The sequence below is a fragment of the Aptenodytes patagonicus genome, chromosome 4 (genome assembly GCF_965638725.1).
Source record: "Aptenodytes patagonicus chromosome 4, bAptPat1.pri.cur, whole genome shotgun sequence".
Classification (NCBI taxonomy): Eukaryota; Metazoa; Chordata; class Aves; order Sphenisciformes; family Spheniscidae; genus Aptenodytes; species Aptenodytes patagonicus.
In genome coordinates, this window is record NC_134952.1 from 61,567,979 (window position 1) to 61,589,641 (window position 21,663).

General features: G+C 41.4%; 1 protein-coding gene across 5 annotated transcripts in view; it reads right to left on the reverse strand.

The window, feature by feature from the left end:
• Positions 1-21,663, reverse strand: part of SLC20A2 (solute carrier family 20 member 2) — a 58,742-nt gene that overhangs the window by 27,403 nt on the left and 9,676 nt on the right. For 3 of the 5 annotated variants that reach the window (XM_076336913.1, XM_076336910.1, XM_076336914.1), the window contains exons 2-4: positions 12,091-12,234; positions 5,610-6,160; positions 711-851 (exon numbers count right to left, since the gene is read on the reverse strand). In XM_076336913.1, coding sequence (XP_076193028.1) covers positions 711-851; positions 5,610-5,898 — 430 coding nt within the window. In that variant the 5' untranslated portion in view covers positions 5,899-6,160; positions 12,091-12,234. Of the gene's footprint in view, positions 1-710; positions 852-5,609; positions 6,161-11,923; positions 12,002-12,090; positions 12,235-21,663 lie in introns of all 5 variants that reach the window. The other 2 variants (XM_076336912.1, XM_076336911.1) reach the window with 2 other exon arrangements.

Genomic DNA, 21,663 nt, shown 5'->3' on the forward strand with positions numbered 1-21,663 from the left:
AAACCGGATTAGGGCAGCGCTCTGGAAATCTCATCCAGAGTGATTTATTGTTTGTGGCATGGTTAACAGATTGATTCTGCTGTCATTGCAAACTCTCTTCTACTTTTGACAGAATTAAAAAAAATACGCATTGCTCCAACTTCTCTAAAGCTCAATTGTATTTCCATGCCTTCAGCATCAAATCCTTTTAATCCAGGGTTTAGGCTGCGACTCGGGTTACAAGGCTTCCAAAACAATAATGAAAACTCCTTCACATCCCTGCTTGGCTGTGCTGATCTTGGCAGTGGGAGGCTGTGAGTTAAACATGTGCTGTATGCCCAGCTTCCGCCTCCCTGAAGCTGGTGGGTGGAGAAACATGACTGTGGGCATTCACATGATGGCCAGCATTGTTGAGAGTAAGAACGAGGTGGTATGAGCTGCCACGAAAAGAATTAGAAGAGGAGGAATGTCACCCTGAAGCATGTCTCTGAGGGACAATGTCTCCTCAACTTACTGCTGGGGAAGTGCAACTTGCGTCTTACCCCTTTCTCCACTGGAGACACACTGCAGCCCATAATGAACACGGCATCAGTGCATCTTCTGAATGACAGGACTGGGGTGGAATTTAAGGAGGGAGTGCTATCAGCACAAAGCAGATTTCTGGGAATTTTTTTTGCAGGCAGTGCACACTATTTCACATATCCTCACGCATAAAAGAAAACAGCACTTACCAATTTTGACAAGCTGCATCCACTGGACTCCCTGCGTGCCAATTGCCACCAGAGAAAATCCTATCGTAGCACCTACGATGCAATGGGTCCCCGATATCGGGAGTTTCAAGAATGATGCAATCAGCTGCCAAACAGCAGAACCTTGAAAAAACCCCAACCATATGGTATAAACAACAACAGTAACAATAATGTCACACAGAAAATTCTTCGCCACGTACCCACATTCTTTTACGAGCACTGCCTACACTCCACATGCACAACAGAGATCTCCTAAAGAGAGTTTTGTTCTTGTTCTCTCTCTAAAAGCAGATACTAAGACAGTTTAATAGCAGCTTTGAATGCTGCATCTTACTTCTGACTTTTTATTACTAACAGCTCTTCACACTGCACAACAGTTCTGCTTTTTTTTTTTTTTTTTAAGGTTTTCAGTATTTACAGCCTGTCTGATTAAATACACAAACTGCTCCCAGTCTGCATCAAGCTTAGAAAACCTCATCCTTGAGAGCTGGACCTGGAAGCCTCCAAGTGATCAGTGTGAGGAGGCATCCACCATTTCACTAATGAACTACCTACGCTCCTAAATTCAGATGCTACCAGAGGAAGGCTCAAATTGTGGGGCAGGAAGTTTTTATGCCTCTTCTCAGTGATGCGCGGCCATCCAGAGTCCTCTACAGGAAAAATGGACTGAGGAGGGAATAAGGACTCTCTCACTGCCTTCATTTGCAGCTCATTGCGGCACTGGAGAAATTCAGAACTGCAGAAAAGGCTTATCTTAGTCATGGAGTAGCCAAAGATACCCTTCGCATAAGGAAATAAGATCCCCTAACTAACTAAGGGATGGTGGCTAATGGTCTATAAAGTAAATGTGAGGTCTGGTGTCCCAACAGATGTCCCAAGGAAGGATGTTTGCCAAGAGTGCAGAGAAGAGAAGAAAAAAAACCCCAAACCCCCAAAAAACCCCCAAGCACCAGAGAGGATGCCTTGTATTTGTTTTTAGCCCCAACTTTCAGTAGTTAGATCAGACCACAGTTGGTCACCAAGCCCTCGAGCATGCAGCTCCATGCTCCAACTCATTTTCACGTTGCAAGGACCCAGGTTCCCTGCTCCTCTTGCAGTGGTGCTAACCTCAGGACACCAAAATCATTTTGGCAGTGACCCAAGCTTTCTGTGGATCTCGCCCAATATTAGAGAATTCTTAGAAAGATCTCTTCTTCATCTTAAGACTTCATGGCCTTAAGACTAAATCTTCATGTGTTAAGAGGCCCCAGTGGCAGCAATCAAACTGCCAAGAGAAATCCTGTTTTTTCTGGCTCGTGCCACCTCTTAACAGATCTGCAGCAGACACAGGTGATAAAGCAAGGTCACTGAACATAGGCTGTTACTCAAAATCTCAGCTTCCATCCTCAATTCCAACAGGAGAGGATGGTTTGAAGGTCTTGAAATGGAGCCATCTGCAAATGGTGATTTGCTGGCATCACATGCAGCTACGTTTGGAAGTCAACCAGTTTGTAAAACTGATCTCTCCTAGGGTACTATCCCAAAACAACTGGTACTCCTATTGCTATTGGAAATTCTAGATCAACCAAGGAACACCTGCTCTTTAATTTTTTGGCTTTTCTTCCCCTGTACTAAAGTAAAAATAAATACACTTTGAAACCTTTGACATGAACTTAGGGACCAGCAAGTGGAAGTGAGGTGAAAGAGAAAACAGATGGTAACATCTGTAAAGAGCCAAATAAACAGATAAGCCAGCCATAGATATGTAATTACAAAATACAGTCTGAAAAATAGGGAAAATGCAACCAAGCCACAGCTGCACTGCAAATGTGTAGTGAGGGCTGGGTTTTTTTGTTGGGGGGGGGGAATAGAGGGAGTATGTCACTATTCCTTATTTAATCAACTTCACCTTGAAAACAAACAGGAGGGCAAGAGGGAAAGTGGTGGAGGACTGATGGATGGTCTGAGAAGGACAATGCGTGGTCTAAAAAAGTTTAAGGAAGCACATTAAGGAACAGAAAAAAATACAAATCAAGCCAGAGCAGGACTTTTCTCCGGGGCTTGCAATACCTTAACTACCTACATCAAAGCTTTAACTCCTCTTTAACATAAAATGCATGTTCCCAATTTTTATCTTTGCAAAACTAACCTAGGAAGCAGGAGGCTCACTAGACCTGTCACAGAGTCCCAAATTCAGACTCTTCACGCCTGCTGACACCGTGGCCTCACACCCTTTCCTCCCGGTTGCTATCTCCTAAAGAAGGAGGGTTGGCTGCGGACTGCCCTGACCAGGAGTCGCCAGCGCCGGCTTTCAGCTCAAGGTGCGTTTCATGCTCCCCTGCTGCCGAAGGCACCGCATCCATTCTCCTGAGGCTCCAGTGCTGTGTGCCAGCCGCGAGCACCCGTCAAGAACCATGCCACCTGCAAAACTGGGTTAGTACTTTGCTTTGCTAATCCTGGCTGGGATGTCCACTCAGTTGGTGGCATCTCCTCGGTCGCACCAGCTGCTGACTTCAGCTCCCACCGGGATCACTAGAACAACACTCGGGCAATTCCTGACAATAACCTGACAATTAGTTAATGCTAGGGAAGTACTACAATTTAATCCCAAGAGCAACAGTTCCTAACTTCCCAACTGCCTAACAAACATTATTTTAATACACTACAGATTATTACAAAATGTTAAATTTTAATCCTGTTGCTCCCTGCTTCCTTTTCTCTTAGGAGAAAAGGTTGCCCTGAAAATCACCATCTGCTGTTTGCTGCAAGCATCAAAGGATCTTCCGCCAACATCTGGAAAGAGGATACAGCGACTTTTGGTCTCTCCCAGACTGTTGACTCATTTAAGCCTCATCAAAATTCAGAAGCTAAGCCCATTTGCAAAAACACGATCATGAGGCATGAAAGAACAAGGGGGACAATGCAGAGCAAAAACAGAAAGAGGAAAAGAAAACATCCAGGAAGGCTCAGAGAAAACACAGAAAAAATACCATACATCCAGAGAAAAGCTGGAGATGGATTTGAGGGAAAAAAATTGAAATCTGCAGTTTGTAACTTGTGATTAATTCTGAGATTTAAAAGGTGGAATTTCTTCTTAATGCCCTTCCTGGAGGAAGGGAATGTAACTGGTCATGAAGTTCACACAGGCTTATGTAAATACGCATGCAAATAAGTTGTTTTCTTTGAGCTGCTGGCCAGTTGCCTCCGCAGGGGGCATCTGAGACTTAAAACTTTGCCCGGCCAGGATCAAGATGCCAGAAATAGATACAGAAAAGGACAAGGACCTTTCCTTCAATGGGGACCGTGAGAATCAAGAACATGAAGGTCAGAAGATGCAGGTCACTTACATTTCAGATGGTGTACGCTGCTCCTGGGCACACGCCCGTGGGAACTGATGGAGCTATCTCAGGAAGCAGAAGGCTAAATGATGCAAGTGGAGTGGTACTAAGAAGGACCCTAGAGCTTGAGGGAAAGACCAGAAATCTGCAGCTGACCTTGCAAGACATCAGGAAAGAGGAACTGATGCAGGGTGCCCAAGAGCATTTGATGTGGTTTAAGTTGGCAATCTCACAGAGGGACCGTTTGGGGAAGCGGCTGCGGTCCCAGCAGCGATTTCTCGCTAACCAGCCCCTCTTCCCCTTGGGCAGGGGAAGGCGGCCAACCTTCAGGAGGCTCAGGAGCAGTGAAGTCCAAGGGAACCACCTTCCCGCTCTCAAGCACACAAAGCCACCTCAGACAAGTCCAGAAACTGGCACTCAATGTCCATCTTGATCCATTAAAATTAAAAAAGAAAGCAAAATTTTCCTATTTCCCCAAAGAAATGGGAAAATAACTGCATGTAGTAGACCTCTGCACGGATTCACCTCTCTCATGTGCAGGTCCTGCCTGAAAACTGTGGGGAGGTTAGAGGGGGTAGGTGGAAATAATATTTAGGTTAGGTTTAAGGAAGAAAATCTTTGAGTGGAGCATCCCTTTCTAACAGAGGATGCTGCAATGCTCGTATAAATCACGTCACCCTGACATGGGATGCCACGGACCTGCCAGACTGAAGAAGTGGTGGGATGGGCAGGCTGGCCCCTTGCCTGGGCTGCCTCTCCCACAGTGAAAGGGTTTCCTTCCTGCTGTCTCCTGCCCTTTAAAAGCAGGTTTGCTATTGATTCTTGAGGGAGCTCTCCAAAAGCTCCCAAAGCTTCTTGCATATAAACAAAGAGTAAATACCGTGGCTTAATGTTACTTACCTCAGAATATGCTATTTGTTCTAAACGGAGATTAATTTAACTGCAAACAAAAGCACACGGAGTAGACTCTAAGGTACGCTGAACTCCTGTCGGTTTGAGTCAGAAAAATTAAAAAGACCTTAAACGTGTGACCATCTATCTTTACTGCTCCTTTAGTTTTGCCATGGGCAAGGGTGAAGTGTATGATTAATTGCAATCACTCAGCTAGACAATCAGTTTAAGCAAATATGTTTGGATTTTTTGTAATTTTTTAAAACAATTTAGGTAATTCCTTCTTGTACATATTCATTGCAAACTGCTGTTTCTGTAGGATTTTCTGTAGGATCTTCTGTACAGTCACAAATGTTATGCTTACATATTTTCCATTTACCATCATAAAAATCTCCAAAACAATTTTTTCAGTACCCTAGGAATACATATATATGATCCATTATGTCAAACATTTTTTTCTTCTATTAGTTAAATGGCTGAACCATTGAAAAATGTAAATTATAAGAAGCATTGAAAAAACATAGGAGACTAAAAAAGGAATACAGGCCCCTGCATTCACACAAAACCAGACGTGCAAGTCCAGAAGATGGGAAGACTTAATTAACAGTATTCACAACGAACAGGATGACAAATACACAATGAACGTTACTTGGAATAGGAAACTATTACTTACCAACCATTGCACTCACTTCTCCTGCCATCAGTAGTGGGACAGTGTTGTTGTACAGGTTAACATCAATGATACCTTTCCGAATTGTTTCTCCTACTTTTGCTCCCAGTAATACTGAGCCAGTGGTTTCAAAAACTGAAGCCAAAATGCAAGCCTGGCGTAAAGTAACAACACCAGAGCCCACAGCCGTTCCGAAAGAATTGGCAACATCATTTGCACCAACCGAAAAGGCTAAAATAAAAGCAATGATAAAACCCACAATGACCATCCACAGGTACTCATCCATTGCCATCTTTCCCCAAACTGTAGATTAGCTTCCCCTTTGCAAATAGTTAATAGTCAAGGCTGGAGGGCACCGCAACGGATTTGGAAAGCAGATTTCTTGTAAACAATGAGTTCTCTCTGGAAAGTGCTGGGTAGTGTTAGAATGTGAAGAAACTGCTAACTGCTGATTTTCAAACTACTATAAATACTGTTCATTTGGCTGCCTTTGGTCAGCAGTGAAACACATTCCATATTTTGCTCCCAAACCGGTACAACTGCGATGTTCTGTCCTGCAACAGAAAAAAAAAGAAAAGAAAAGAAAAGAAAATTAAAAAAAAAAAAAAAAAGGAATACTCAGTGGAGCCCGTAACAATGCGTGTTTTCAGAAGTAAACAGATGATTTAAACCCACTAATGGGGTCCTACTTCGGCATGTGACTGTTCTAATCATAGAGCAATTCAGAAAAGGTTAAAATTAGGTCACCTCCAAAGCAGTATGTTTCTTGCAATATCACTGACCGAGAAAATCTTTTGAGCAATTTAAAAAGATTTAGAAAGGTTGGGGTTTTGTTTGTGTTGAATTTAGGGAGCAGTGTGATAAACCTTCTTTCCAGAAGAAGGGACTTGGCTCTTTGTACCCAGTGAATATAAAAGACATGTAGAATATATAGACCATACCATACGGCCTGATTCCCAGCTGATGTATATCACCTAGCTCCACCGACCTCAGCAGAGCTCTCAACATTTTATCAGCTGAAACCAGGGATGCACTCCTTTGAAAAATGATTTTATCTCTATATGTCTGTCTAGGAAATGCCACTGAAAATACTCTGAAGAGCATTAATATTCATCTATCACTGTTATCACATCGCATGCAGTAAAAATACAACTTTCTTACAGCTTCTCAGTCACTGAAACAGCACAATAATCACAATATTCCCATGTATCCCTACAGATCTAGAGAAGTCTATAAAAAAAGTTTAACTAAAAAGTTGAGCTCTCTGCTCTTTCCTATAGATGGTTACCAATTACTAACAGTTATTATATTCAAACCATTGTTATAGATATCTTTTAGTATTTCTTTTGATAGTTTCAGTTTTATGATCGCCTTTTGAATTACATCTTAATTAGTCTTTAATTAGTCTAATCTGAAAAAAGAGTGAGCTCCTTCAAACCAAAAAATGGACAGAGAGAAAGGGACTTTAAAAAAATAAAAACTTCACCATCCAAAAGACTGCTAAGCAGAGCGATAAGGCCCACACTGATGTCAAGATCAAGTGGTCAAAAGCCAGAAGCAAATTTGCCCAAACCATCTGCCTTCTGAGGGCTGCTTCTCTTCCACTAGCAGCCACCACAAAGACATCCCATGCCACCCTCTGCTTTCCTATCCATGCTGTTTGGCTCCAGAAAAGTGCCATTTTGGAGGTTGCAAGGGGTTAAATGAACATTTAGCAGCAAATATCTGTCAGCCAACTCCACACATTTTAAGAAGCATTTCAAGAGATCAGGGGATATCAGATGAAAAGCCCCGAGCCCACCTCTTGCTCTCTCTCAGTTTCCCCACAGTCGCTTCAGTCTCATACAATATACCCACATCCACAGTTTCAAGACCATGCTTAATTTCTTTCAGTGACCCCAATGCAATGTAGGTCCTGCGGTAGCAAGGAGGAAAGGTCTCTGAAACCTCTGAAATAATGGCAAAATTAAAAATTAAGAGATTTCACATATTCCTGAGATGCTGGAGCCTTGAGAGCAACCAACAGGAAAATACCATGTCTATACGTGTTTCCTAGAAAACCCTTAAGTTGATGTCAAGGATTGATGCTTTCTCTAAATATACATATTCAGCAGAAAAGATGTCCCTCTTTCTTTCTCCAGGCTCCAAACTGGCTGAACAACTGTTGCTCCAGTCTTTTCCAGACATGGAGCAGACATCAATCCTTGAATGCCTTACACTCTAAAATAACATCTTGGGAGGTCTTAACAGCTAAAAACATTTGCATAAGGATTTTTATACTATGAGATAACATGAGAAAACAAAGCACCAATGCATTTTTGATGTTCGAAGACTTGTTGCGTTTTTATAATTCATGAGCACTCAGCCCACTGAGTGGAAAAGGGCTTGACAGAGACAGAAAAGGCTAACGATATTTGGAAGAAACAATTTCGAGTTAGCATTTGTTTGCCTGTGAAGGAAGACAAAACTCTGTTAAATTCATTCATTAAAAAAATTCTATTATGTATATCAGATTTTTGCTAGGAGATGAAGTGCTGGACTAGGGTCCTTCCTTGATCCTGGAGATTAATGATTAAATTCTTCATCCTGCACGGATTTACACAGTACCTTTGCCAAGTTGGCTTGAGTGCCCCAGTTTCCTCCCCTGAAAATGGGCAAAGCTGACTGAGATCCATGCATGCGTCCACAGACGCTGTGATTATATGAGACCCGTTTCCTTCGGACCCGCAAGATGAAAGCACACCCTTATTCCCAACAGAGATCTGTCTTTTCTCCACTTATCAACCAACCCACCAATTTACTGCTGTGACCCAATTTCTGGGATAAGGAAGAGCAGGGGGACTGTGACACTCCCCCACCGCAACAGAGTTCACGGGACAACATTTGCCAAATCTGGCTCCTCCAGCCACAGCGAGTTCCTGCAGCTTCCAAAATAAACCACCAAGTCACAAGGTTGCCTTTATTAGCTTCCCTGGGGGGGAGGGGAGAAGAACTCCAGATGGTCCCAAAGAAATTAAGACTTGAAGTGTGTGTATGTGTGCTCCTAAAGCTCCTCGTGAAGGCCAAAGAGTCTCCCAAAGTCTGTCGGCGGGGCTCTTGGCAAAGGGCTCGGAGAGGCAGCTACATAATCTCCCTCCCTGTGAAATGGGATATACAGCCTCAGGAGAAAAGGATGTCTTAAGCAAGAAGTCACCCCTCCTGTCATTTTATGCATGGTGACAGTTCAAAATAGAGCTTCCTCCAAAACTTGGGAGGCTTGACTTGACGTGCACTGCGTTTGTACAAATGATAGAGCACAGCAACAGCCAACCCTTGGCTTTAACAAGGTGAAAATCAAAAGGAAAAAAGAGGAAAGGGAATAACCACACGTTTAAAAATTAACATGCAGGCAGCATTTGAACGACTAGGTGTTACTACTTTCAACCTTAAATAACTGTAAGAGATGTTAAACGTTTAAAGAAACAGAAAGGAAAAAAAAAGGGCACATCTCTGCTGAGAAAGTTTTCAGAAATGCAAAATATCCTGCAAAGTAGGCCAGCGACTAAATACAGACTAAATCTTGTAGCATGCTTCTTTCTGGAGCCCAAAATACATCTGGCGTGCTCAGACACGCTGAGCTATGCCCCTCATCACCTAATCTAACCCAAGAGCCTGTGGTATTTCATGTTGTTACTGGGATGAAAAAGAAACTGGAAAAAAAGCCATACAGTTGGGAATGGCAGATCTTCTGCTCTCTGCGTGACAGCTGGAAGTCACTAGCCTGTTTCTCTCCTGCGCTCATTTATATTTCATCAACATGCCTCTATGCACGCCAGATGCAATTTAACCTGACATGCTAGACGCTAGGAAATCCTCCCATCTACCTGCAGGACCGATACCGCCTGTCCACCAAGGCCTCCGCAGTCGGGTGCGCTACGCCACTGCAGCAGACTCTGGGTGGAAAAGTTCATTTTCCTATTTACGCTTCGGATAACTCTTCCTGAACCAGCCCAGCCTGCACTGCAGTGACTGTGCTGCAAACTCACCCTTGGGCATTAGCAGGGCCAAGGAACTGTGTTAGCACCAGGGAGCTGCAGGACCTGAAGCTGAAGCGTGCATATCTGATGGCTGTTAGAGTGAAGGGAAATGCGTAGAGATGAAATTTCAAGTTGTAAGAAGCTAATTCTGCGCTAAGGCAAGATTTTTAGCTAATGCAGTTTTCTTATGATCCATAATTAGAGTATCATACTTAGGAGGTCTGAGTTGAAGCTTTGAACTGTTTAAGTGGACTTAGAAACTTACAGAACTTGGACCTCAGTGAGAAAAATCTGATTTTTGGAAATGCTAAGCACGTCCCTCTGCCTCGCTGGCAGATGATCCAGACACCCCCCTCGGACTTTATTTTGTTGCTAACTAAACATCTTGTTATAACTCTGTCAACACAAAGTGCTATTTCTTCCCTAAGGGAGAGATGAAAACAAAACCTAGGTGAGGAAGCCCCTTGATTCATGCAGAACGACAAGTGAATCCTCAGGAAAAAGTCAGGATCTCCTGGTAACCATGAGATCATTTTATATATGGACATTTACTAAGACAGCTCTTCTAGAAACTATTCACAGTACACTTCTAAGCCTAGACAAGTTTTTAGTGAAAAAATAATATGAAATTTGAAAAAGTTGTCAGTTGTTATTTTTTTTGTCAGACAAATTGCTGCTAAAGAGAATGCAGAAACATCTAACAACAGGGACGAACAGTTAAATAAAAGCTCGGGACAAAGTTCAAAGTCTAGGGAAGCAATCAGAGTGCATTACCCACCAGCAATCCAACTATGTGACATAAAGGAAATAAACAGAGACCCCATAAATGTCCTTTAATCTTCTCTTCACAGAAAATTAGGGAAGAACCTACTGCACTCCTGAAACATTGAAAGGTATATAAATCATCCCATATGCAGCTCATACCATATATAAATCATGCTGTATGCAGCTTTTCTGTTCTCAGAAGTTGCCCCATGCTGCAGTTGAAACTTTCTCCTACTCCGGACGGGACAGAGATGCCATGAGGTCCTGGTTTTAACTGTTTTGTTATTGCCCAACTATGAGCAAAAATCAAAAGACAGCAGCTAGAGTAGCATTTCTCAAGATAACTCTTACAACTACTCCACTTTGCATTATGACCAGACAGACAGGGGAGGATGATTTCTTTTCCCCTGCAGTGTTGAAAACAGCAGGCGTTTCATGATAGACAGTGGCATTGAATTTGTACTGACAGGCAGGTTCACTTCTTGTTACCAATGGCTGAAAAGTCTGTCTAAAATGCTTACCAGACAGCAGCTTCTAGCAGTTTATTCCATACCTCTCTAATTTCTGTATGTTCTTCTTTATATAAAACCAATCTGTCAGGCTTCCCACCTATGTATATAAACTCATACCAGATCCGGCATTCCGGTCTATTGGTACTAAACACAGCACTGCATAGAAACCAAGCCTGATTTATAACCAAAGCTACTAACATCGTTCACATCAATAGCCCTTATCGTTTCCAGTTCATGCTTGGGCCACAAGGCTCACAAATTATCTACTTTAAATTACTAATACTACACTTATGATATGAAAGGTGGTATTAATTCAAGTGGTTCAAGACTAAGAACATCCCTATATGGCTCTAAATTACATGCACAGGACTTGTCACAAGGCCAAGCATGATGCAAGTTTAATGCTCCAGTACACAAAAAGCACCCTTGACTTACTTTAAAAAAAATATCAATTACCACATCAGCAGAAGCAGTTTTTGTATCAATCAGTTCCTATTTTAACACATTCGCAATGTGTTTAAGCATACTTCATGCTACTCCTTGATACGGAAACAAGACTGAAGTTGCTAGCTTTCCAAGGACTCCCATCCAGTTTAACACTGCAGAGGGACTGTCACTGCCAGCTCCCAAAACTTCCAGAGGATGCTTCCTTTTCTTAGTCCCTATCAACCTCTGTTCCCACCACTGAAAGGTCAAAAATGCATATAAAATATTTAGCATGAGATTCTGTTGCTGAAAACATTCACTAAAAACACAGACAGCAGTCACGTTTAAACCGCAATTCTACAAGCAAGTAAGATAGGTAAAGTATCAACAAGTCCTTGTTGTGCATTTGCTGATAAATACCTTTTTCTCTAACTAAAGGACAATTTGATCCTTCAGTGACTGAACAAAGTCTTTCTAAGTGGTTTTTATGATTCAGCACTACAGATTTTTAAGATCCATTCAGAGAAAACAAGTGTTCATGGTTATGGAAAACATGTTTTATAAAAGAAAACCATGCAGAGAAATCTTTAAAACTCACCCAGTATTTAAAAGTTGTTTCAAAAGAAAAAGGAGCTAAGTTCTTCCAGCAACTTGCCCTCCTGATTGGAAATACAGGCTGAAGTTTAAAATAGACATCCTATCATTCAGCACAGTGACATGTGAACATGCAAACTTCCAGAGGGTAGAAAGAGGGCTATAACTTACACCAGGCAGTCCGGGGATAAAATTCACTCCGGCACAGGAGAGCACACAAGACAACACCGAGAAGCATCAATGCGAGTCCGGAGTCTTATTCAGTAGGTGAAAATCTGCCTCCTCTTAAGCAAAGAATTCTGCTGGGGGTGGGCACTGATAAAACACAACACTGCGTCACGACTGCACTAGTGAGACAAACCAATCCAATGAAGCTCATATTAAAAGCAAAAAAACGTTCCTTCCCCCCCCCCCCCCCCCAAGCATAGGCATAGACGAGAACGGAAATCTCATTTTTTACTGCCAGCTGGGCATTCTGGTGCGATCAGGTAATCTCTGAGCAGCCCCAGGTCTTCTATTTGCAAGCACACTTAAACACACACTTAATTCAAGTGCATGTGACGGTAGGGTACATACATCCAGTTCGGGAAAGATGTTGCATGCTTGTTACTTTATCCATGTCAGTAGAGGTCTCACAGGCTACGCAGACTGCAGAAAGTTAAAGATGTGCACGAGTTTTGACTGGATCGGTGCCTAAGCAAGCAACTTCACTTTCAACAGTTCAACCTAAATTACCCAATCCAAATTCCTTCAACCGCTTTCCTTTAAGTGGGAAACATTTTTGCATGTATGTCAAGGCAAAAATAACGTTTGCCTAAAAGCACCCTGCTTAGCTTTATATAAAATATTTGCTTTAATACTATTATAATGCAATTAAGCCATTTTATTCAGCAAAAAGGAATGTAAATCAAAACTGCATTGTCACAGTTTAAAAATCTGACGGACACAAATTTATTTGGACATGTTTCCGGATTATAAATGAATGATGTTTTAAATTTAACTGTTAGGTTTTACTCCATTCTGAGTCACTCAAAGCCATGGCATCATATTCCAACGTAATAAACTTAAATTGGTAAATTTTCTGCATCCTGAACATTTGAGAAAAAGCAAATCATTGATTTAGATTTGTAAACACGAACTTGGAAACATAATTCTTACCTCATCTATTTTTTCAAGTTTGAATAAAGGATATTTCTTAACAAGGAGGCAAAAGTTTTCTGAATTGGTTAAATTCAGCTGCAGATGATATTCAGGGATAATTTGGTAAATCTGAAAAGTGGTTTATGTTACTTAAGAAAACTCAGATGTATTAGTAAGCCTACATCATCTTCTAAAAAGAATTCGGGCAAAACTCCAGCTAGAAATCTGCAATGCAGAAATGACATTAAAAATCCCCAATAAAAAAAGAATGGTAAGTATCAGGCCATGATTCTTTGTAAGAAATGCTGACTCTTTATTTAAGGTCAATACCCAACTACTATTAAGCTTGCAATATAGCTGCTAACTTTGTGAAAAGCTACATCTCTTAAGCCTGGTTGCAGTGTCTTTCCTTTTACTTCTGTAATAGCTGGCAAACAGGCTTCCTAGTTTTGGAAAAGTGAGAGAGGTTGATACTTGCACACTGGTTTTCCCTTATGTACAAAAGCAACATATTTTAACAAGAAGAATATTAATCTGTTCCTGCAGATCTAAACGTATCTTAATACTTTTTTTTTTTAACAAGTAGCATCAATCAATTCAAGTGAGAGCGATCATAATTGTAAACATGAAGTCAGCCTGTATTTATAGGTCTGGATTCCAAGGTTTTAAGGAACTGAATAAACAAACACAGAAACTTTCTTGGAGCACTTATTTAACTTTATAAAGTAAAAAAAAAGAACGCAAAATATTATTTCATGTTCTCTTTATAGCTGACAACTTGCTGATGTCTGCCTTGGAAAAGCTCAAACCTGAACGGTCCGAGTAAACACTAAACCCATCCTAGTGCTCTTTAAAGGACAATTCACCCAGCCTACAGTAACTACCACCAGCGTGCAGATGCAGGTAAAAAGACTGTCGAAAGGACACATTATTTGGGAGGTATCTACATCGATTTCAAAAGTCAGAAGTCGCCAGCCCAATCTGTGGGAATCATCTCGGATCCAGGAGAACAACAAACTGGAACCATTTGAGTGCTGCTTCCCATGAGCCAGCCTGACCACAATGGTGGTTTCTTGTTGACCTAAACTTCAGAGTTCGGTCTACACGCGAAGCAAAGGATATAATAAACAGCACAGAGAAAAGGAAATATCTTCAAAGTTTTTGTTCTGCTAAATCAGCATTGTGGACCTCAGGCATGGGAAAATTCAAGCCAAGATAGGTTGACCATTAAAAAGAGCTACAATTTGGGATACCACTAAAGAAGCAGGCAAAGGAAAATGTATACAACCACAAAATAAATTATGAGGATCGGCTTTTGGCAATGGCAGCACCAGTTTGGTTCCCACCAAATGAAATATTTGTAGAAATGATAAATGTTATATATTACAATCTCGATCAGATATCATAATTTTTAATTGTAATTTATTCTGGTAAATCCATAATTGAGAGATCCCTGTTTGATTCAACAAACCCACACTAGGCAGATTTATATTCTGGTTTAAATAATGTAATAGGACATGCCAATTTAAATAATTAATTTTAAACCCCCTTTGTTTTGCATTTCCGCATCAGCTATTTTCTGAAAGATGCCCAGGTTCTCATTTACCAGTAACCACTAAAACAACATTAATTTCCAACTTAATGTAACTTTTATATCAAATGTAACCGGCCTTTTTGCCATTCAGATGGGAAGGCTACGTATTTAAGTGATTATACTTATTTTAAAATACATACATTTTGAGTAGAAAATAATGGAGGATGATTATGATTTTCTAACATAAAACCCTGTAAGAATTGGAACCTGAGTACCTGCAAACTGCATTTCGTCAGAAACCGAAACACAATAAAAACATCCAAAAGCTGTAGGATGTTGTTCCAGTTACGTTGTGCCAACTTAAATAAGGTTATTGACCAGCAACTGGAGCTTTAGGGCTTTCACATACCTGCTGGTACTCTAAAATTGGAAGCCATAAGCAGCTGGAACTGGGGACTTTTTGTTTCCCTTATCAGTATTTGTGCCCCTGACCCATCCTGGGAACACTTTTCCCCCTCAATCTACAAAGAAAGAAAATAAAATTAAAGAGGAGGAATGAAAATGGGTGGCAGATGACTGCACAGGTATCACATAGTATCTCAAAGAAATCCAGCTCTTGCAATACCCTTCTTTCTGGTTCTGAAGGCCTCCATGACCATCTACACCATGGAGGACTTGAAGCAGGACACCACACACCGATCATTAGCTGGAAATCAGCCCTGAGGTCCTTGAAGCTAATGGAGATTTAACACAGCTCTACCAAACACAGCACCATTTCTGGGTGCTTCGATAACTCCGTTGTGCCTAACAAATACCACCAAAACTCTGAATATCTGCTCTGCAGATAGCAGATAGCTGCAAACACAGTTCAAGCTGGAAAGAGCTGGCTCCAACCAACAAAAGCACATTTGCTTTTGCACATTGGGTAGCGAGCTCCAAAACATTGTTATCTTTCTATTTGGAGATTATCCTGAAAGAGATGCATCCGTGTTTCACTGCAAGAAAAACCATCTCAGGGACTCTGGAAAGTCTAATGTGGTAGACATAAAAATTAAAAAGTCACTTGGCATTCAGGGATGGAGCGACTCCTCTGCTCTGAGGAAGCAAACCATCTGGATAGGCTTTCTTGATGGCTCTCAACTCTGTCACACTGTCGTCCAAACCTCTTTTTCCAGCAAGCTCCCGGGCTCTCAAAGAGGACATCCCACCCCACCTAGGGGACTTCCACTCCTGATGGTCGAGGTGAATTGGCAGTGCTTGCACAGGCACGCAGGGAGAGCTGCCATGTTACAGAGCATGACTCTGCTTGAGATCGCACTTGTCTATTGAGCAAGCGAGCCCTGGGAAAATGAAAAGGAGGAACCCACAACTGGAATTGCCAGAGGCCGAGGCTGGCACAGAGGATGACGCAGGCTCCGGGTGTTGTGTGGCCTGAGAAAGCCAGGCTGGCTCCAACCCCCGCCACAGCCCAAGCCCATGCTGAGCCAGGAATTCAAAGGCAGCAAACCCATTCTGAAGGAGCAAGGCTTTGGCCAGCGCTGATTCAAGCACTGCCCCAGTTAATGCCAGGAACCAGACTCATATCACCCGTGACTCTGGCTGATTCACCAGAGACTGAGCATGCTACATCCATATTAAGGCCAAGGAAAGGGGTGAACTGCTGTCTGAGCCTCCCTGAGCTTAATCCATCATTTCCCTCCCTAGCCCCATATCCGAAGAAAGCAATCAGCATGGGCAAAGTACTTCTAGAAGCCCTGGCCACTGCTGACAACTCAAGAACTATTATCCTGAATTACTAACAGACCTATACTGACTTTACACAGAACATAAAAACTGCCCATGAAACACTCCTGTGGCAATCCAAAAGCATGCATTTTGCAAATTCAGAGGCTTATGCAAAGATCCTCTTGGTAAAAAGCCAGAGTGCTGTTGCCAAAAGTCAACAATGTGAATTTTTCAGATAAAGGAAACTTGACACCTCAAGCCCCAGATTGCCTGCCATTTCCATTTTGGTTTGGGTTTCAGAGAATAACCGCTGTGGAGTCTTTCCCCGTTGAGCCAGAAGAGACGGCTGGAGCTCCCCTGAGTCCAGCAACCCTCTCTCTTCAAAGGGAGCTGGAGTAAGTGAGTAGCTATCAACTTGCCAAACCACACTGGCTGGCTCTCACTGACAACCTCCAGAATCGGTGTGGCCAGCAGGACAGAAGACCAAGCACTGCTGAAATGAGCTAGCTGAATGCCAAAAGGAGGAAAGGACCAGGGGTATAACCAAAGAGAGGAGGGATGATGACAAGCAGAGGTGCCGACTGGTGTTATGGGAGTAAGTGGAAGTAGATGAGGCCAATACATTGCGGCAATGGAAATTCTGCTTTTTTTTTTTTTTTTCTACGAGCATTGCAGTAATAAAGATATAAAGGTGGAAACAGCAATGAAAGCTGTGATCTTGGCTTCATTTCATAGGAATAGGAGCCAAATATTACACCAGGAGGCTGGTGACCATGGCTAAAACTGTCTGGAGACCATGCAAAGAATGGTACCTGCCAACTAATAGGCCTGTTTCCCCCCCAAAGTCCAATAGCTGCTGATCTCTGTTCTTCAGAGTCCATGTAATGGTCCACATCTATCTCCTGTAGCCTTTGCTGCTAGAGACATGAGGAGCATGACGGTGAAGCAAAAACCTTGAGTTCCACCTGCAAGGCAGAATTAACATGCCAGCTGGTTCACCATAGGTTGACGATGCTGCTGGAGCAAACAGGTGGCCAACAGACTTGTTACATTGGCTAGGAATTAAATCATCACCAATGCAACACACCAAAGAATGCCCCACAGTCAGTACTTGGCTCAGCAAACACCTCCAAGAGGACTTACTAAGGGCATGCGGTCCTGTGAAGCATGTCAAGAAAAGCTAGGCTTTATCCTCTACAAAGAAAAATGCTGCTCTCCACTTCAATGCTTCTCCTGTGCGAGAATTAGCACTGAAAATCATAGGAAAGTGGACCTACAAACCAGCTTAATATAGTGGCTTGGTCAGGGACTTTGTTATCAAGAACTCTCTCCCTCAGACGAGTTACTGCTCATGGAACGATAGCTCCATGTTTTATCTGGGCTTTTCCTAGCTTGGGAGCAAACCCTGGTAACATTAGTGTTTGTGTTTCAGTGGTCCAGCGCCTACGTCCAGGCACAAAAGAGCACCTTCCTAAGGTACAGGCAGGATAACGGGACACACATTGCCTCCAGTGAACTGACGAGTGTATTCATCTGCGGCAAGAGCTCAAACAGCTAGAATTTCTCTGCTTGCTGACACAGAGACTATAAAGAGAAGAGAAAGTCATTAAGGTAGCAGAGGATACTTCTTTGAGTACATGGCACCAGCAAACAGCACCAGGGCTAGTGTGCCTCATCCTCTGAAAAAGGTGTTTATAGCTAAGCTGTGCTGATGATAGTGATGCATTACAGCACCCTGATGGTTGCCCAGAAGAAGAAAGATAGCATGGATGCTGCTGACAGGTCAGGAATAGCAAAGGGGATTCCACAAGGAGCTGTCCCTCTTCCCTGCCTTTCTGGAGAAGGCTGAAAATCAGTGCTAGCCGTGCCAGGATCCTGCTACGCCCACCATGGCTTAGAACAGGGACTTCTCTAGACCTGTGCATTTCCCTTGCAGAAAATGACCTACCCAACATGGGAATTGCACAATGCTGACACAGACCTTTCTGCTCCATACAAGCACTGAGAGAAGAGCCACACTACTCCAAGGCAGGGTGCAAATTCCCAGAGAGCTGAAGCATCAGAAAAAAATCAAGCAAAAAAGGAGAATAGAACCTTAAAAAATAAATAAAATTAAGTCTACGGCAGCCAGGTATGACAACCACACCATATGAAGAGAGTCCTCTGGAGCATGGAAGCACATGTGGAGCACATTTCTTGCAAGACCTGGAAGGGACCACAGTCTACCTCTGTCACACTGATAATCACTCACTGTTACCCATAAAACAAATAAGCAAGTGGACTGCCATGTAAAGAACACTGAATACTCGGGGAAAAAAGTATATGAAATATTTTTTCTTTTAAAGAAAAAAGGAACCTATAATTAATAAACAACTGGTTGTTTCTGGTCACCAAGAACTTCGGAAGTCATAGAAGTCGTTTCCTCTTCCATCTCTTCTACAAATAAATTAAAAATTTTTTCAACTGTCAGTCAGTTCTTCAGCCTTGAATTAACCAGATATTGAATTAAATCAAATGAATAAAATGATGTGAAGAAAACAGTTGCTCTGAAATGGTGCAATACATTACTCCAAAGTGGGCTTAATATTTCAGTCAACACTGTCTCCAAGCATTTAACCAATTACCTCTGGCAACTGGATTTTGTTTTCTTTAAAACTTCATCAGACATGAACACCTTTAAATCACTTCATTTAATACAAATAACTAAACAGATTACAATAAATTTGGGCCATATTACAAGTTTGTTTCTTTCAAATCCAAAGTACCAGGGTTTTAAAATAAACATAATCCTTTCCAGTTTTAAAAATTTCTCAACCAAGCAAAAAGTATTTTCCATTCTCCAAAGTAATCCAGAACATAGACCATATTGTTCACTAATGTACATTCAATCTGGGATACACTGGTGTCACTAATCTAACGTGAAATTCAGGTGTGCAGAAGACCATTCTGTATCTACTTTAAAACACAATCATCAGTTACTGACAAATATATTTAAAATATGAAAAAAATTACGAACTGACCCACTGGCTACTCTACTAATCCTGGGATTTTATTTTGCCTGGGGTTCTCTAGGGTTTCTTCAGAAAACATAAAGTAATTGCACAAACTCAGAGGCACAGTTCTCCATCAAGAAAGTCTTCCACAAGAACATGCAAAAGCCCACACCAAGAGTGCCTCACGGGTTGATCTAAAGAAGGCAAATACTATGAAAGAAGCAATGCTGGAAGAAACACTAGGTGAATGTAGAGGCAGAGGTAATACGAAGAAAACAGAAATGTGCAGATTTACTTGTTCCAGTCAACAACAGTAACTAAAGTTTATTGATTTCAGTTTCAGCAGCTAAAAATCCATGAAAACATTTTTATGTGATACAGACAATACTATCCCATATTCAAATTTCTATCAAAGTAATAATATAAGCTAGGATTTTCTCACAGTCATTGCTATTTACTTACCAATTAGTACAATAAAACCTATTTTAAAATGGAAATATTACTAACCTATTTTAAAATATAAATAAGTGCAAATAGTTTTTGTATCCAGTTGTAATTTAGCTTTTCAGTTATATGGAAATATCTAAATAAAGAGACTGAAAAAAATCTGTTAGCTACAAAAATAGCTGGACACATTCTCAGCCACTGTCTCTCAACTGTTCCCTTTATATCCATTGTAAAACTATTTCCAACACACTAATCACATCTATTCGGAAGAAACTAAAATTATATGATTTCAAACTATTTTCATTAGAAAAACAGTCCTTTAACAACTGCTTTTAGTCTTCCATCTAATTATATACTCTTAAAGGCCAAATATTCATTCAGTATGCAAAAATAACCATAGCCTTTTATTAAGGATAAACACCAGATAAGAGTTCATAAGAAAAATAAAGATGCTCTTTGCCTCTACCAGCAACACTGTCCAATATAGGAAATTAAATTTAACTTTAAAATTTTAAATACATATATGTCAAAGTCTTAGTAACTCCATATCAGAGACTTACTACAATTAAGTCTGTTCACAGCATCATAACTTGCTGGACTGTGTGGCTAGTATTTCCTTGGAGATACTTCACGTAACAGCCAAGATGTTCAAAAATCTACCTTTCTAAAAAGCTCTCCCCTAACTCAATACTAAGTAATCTGCACTTAAAACCCCACAGCCCTGCCAAGAAATCTTACCTATCTGGAATATTTTTGTGACCAATAGTCAATAAAAAAAGATTGAACTGATTAATAATTGATTCTGACATCTGTCTAAGGACAGCGTAAGAACAGTACATTATAAGGTTACTCAAATTAGAGGGCTAGCACTATCTTTTTTTTTCTTTTACCTATGCACCTGTCCCACTTTTTATGCAAAGGCTGTTTATTAAATGCAAGCAAAACCCCTGATTTCCTATTTCGTAACAATCATGGTCTGATCTTCTCCACATTCAATGTACGTTTCTACAAAAAAATAAAATTGATTTCAAGTACAAAGCAGCAGCTATCTAATCCACAAATAAAAACTACAGCGATGTTCTGCTCTTCCTAAAACAAGCTTGAAGCCATGATCATATTAAAGACACAGATGTGAGGGGATTTTTCAACTTCCAAACAGATGCAAACAAAGTATTACAATCCAGGGGTGCAGGTAAATGAATAAGCAAGCAAACTACGTGACGTTTGTGCAGTGTCCTCTCAAATCCTGCAATCCCTTCTAGAAAGTCTGGGTCTACATCTCCCTCTTCTTTACTCATGTTCTTCTCGCATGACTTGGTCTCAGAAACTTTCCATGCCTGTAACGGAAACTTGAGCCAACTTCTCAAATGTATGATTTCTTCATCTCCACTCATCATCCACTTCTGTTTCTGAGAAGCTCCTCATCATGACACCTGTATCTCAAGAAGCAAAACAGGAAACATCACAGGGATGAAGCAAGGAAAGATGTATAATAATATGCCTCCGTGTCTTTAATAAAATCCCAACTTTCATTCAAGTTCCTTTTAGGAAATAAGAGTTCCTTTCACAAAAGCAAAGTTTTACCAAACTAGGTATGTAAACATCACGTGCCAAAATTGGGGTAACCAATCAAATCTCCCCATCTGCACCTTCGTTCCTGACATGACGAGCAGGAGAAATCCTGTACCCACTGGGCTTACATACTATGGAAAACATCATTGGGTGCCAAGCTTGCAGAACTAGTCTGCGGCAGCCAGCTCAACTAAAAGAAACCACTGACCCATCTACTAACTTATCCGCTACTGAAAACAATGCAAGTTATCTTTACCCAGGACCTGTTCGTCCAAGTAAGTAGAGCTCTAGCCCACAACTGAGATGAAAAACAAAGACGTAAGCCTCTCCTCT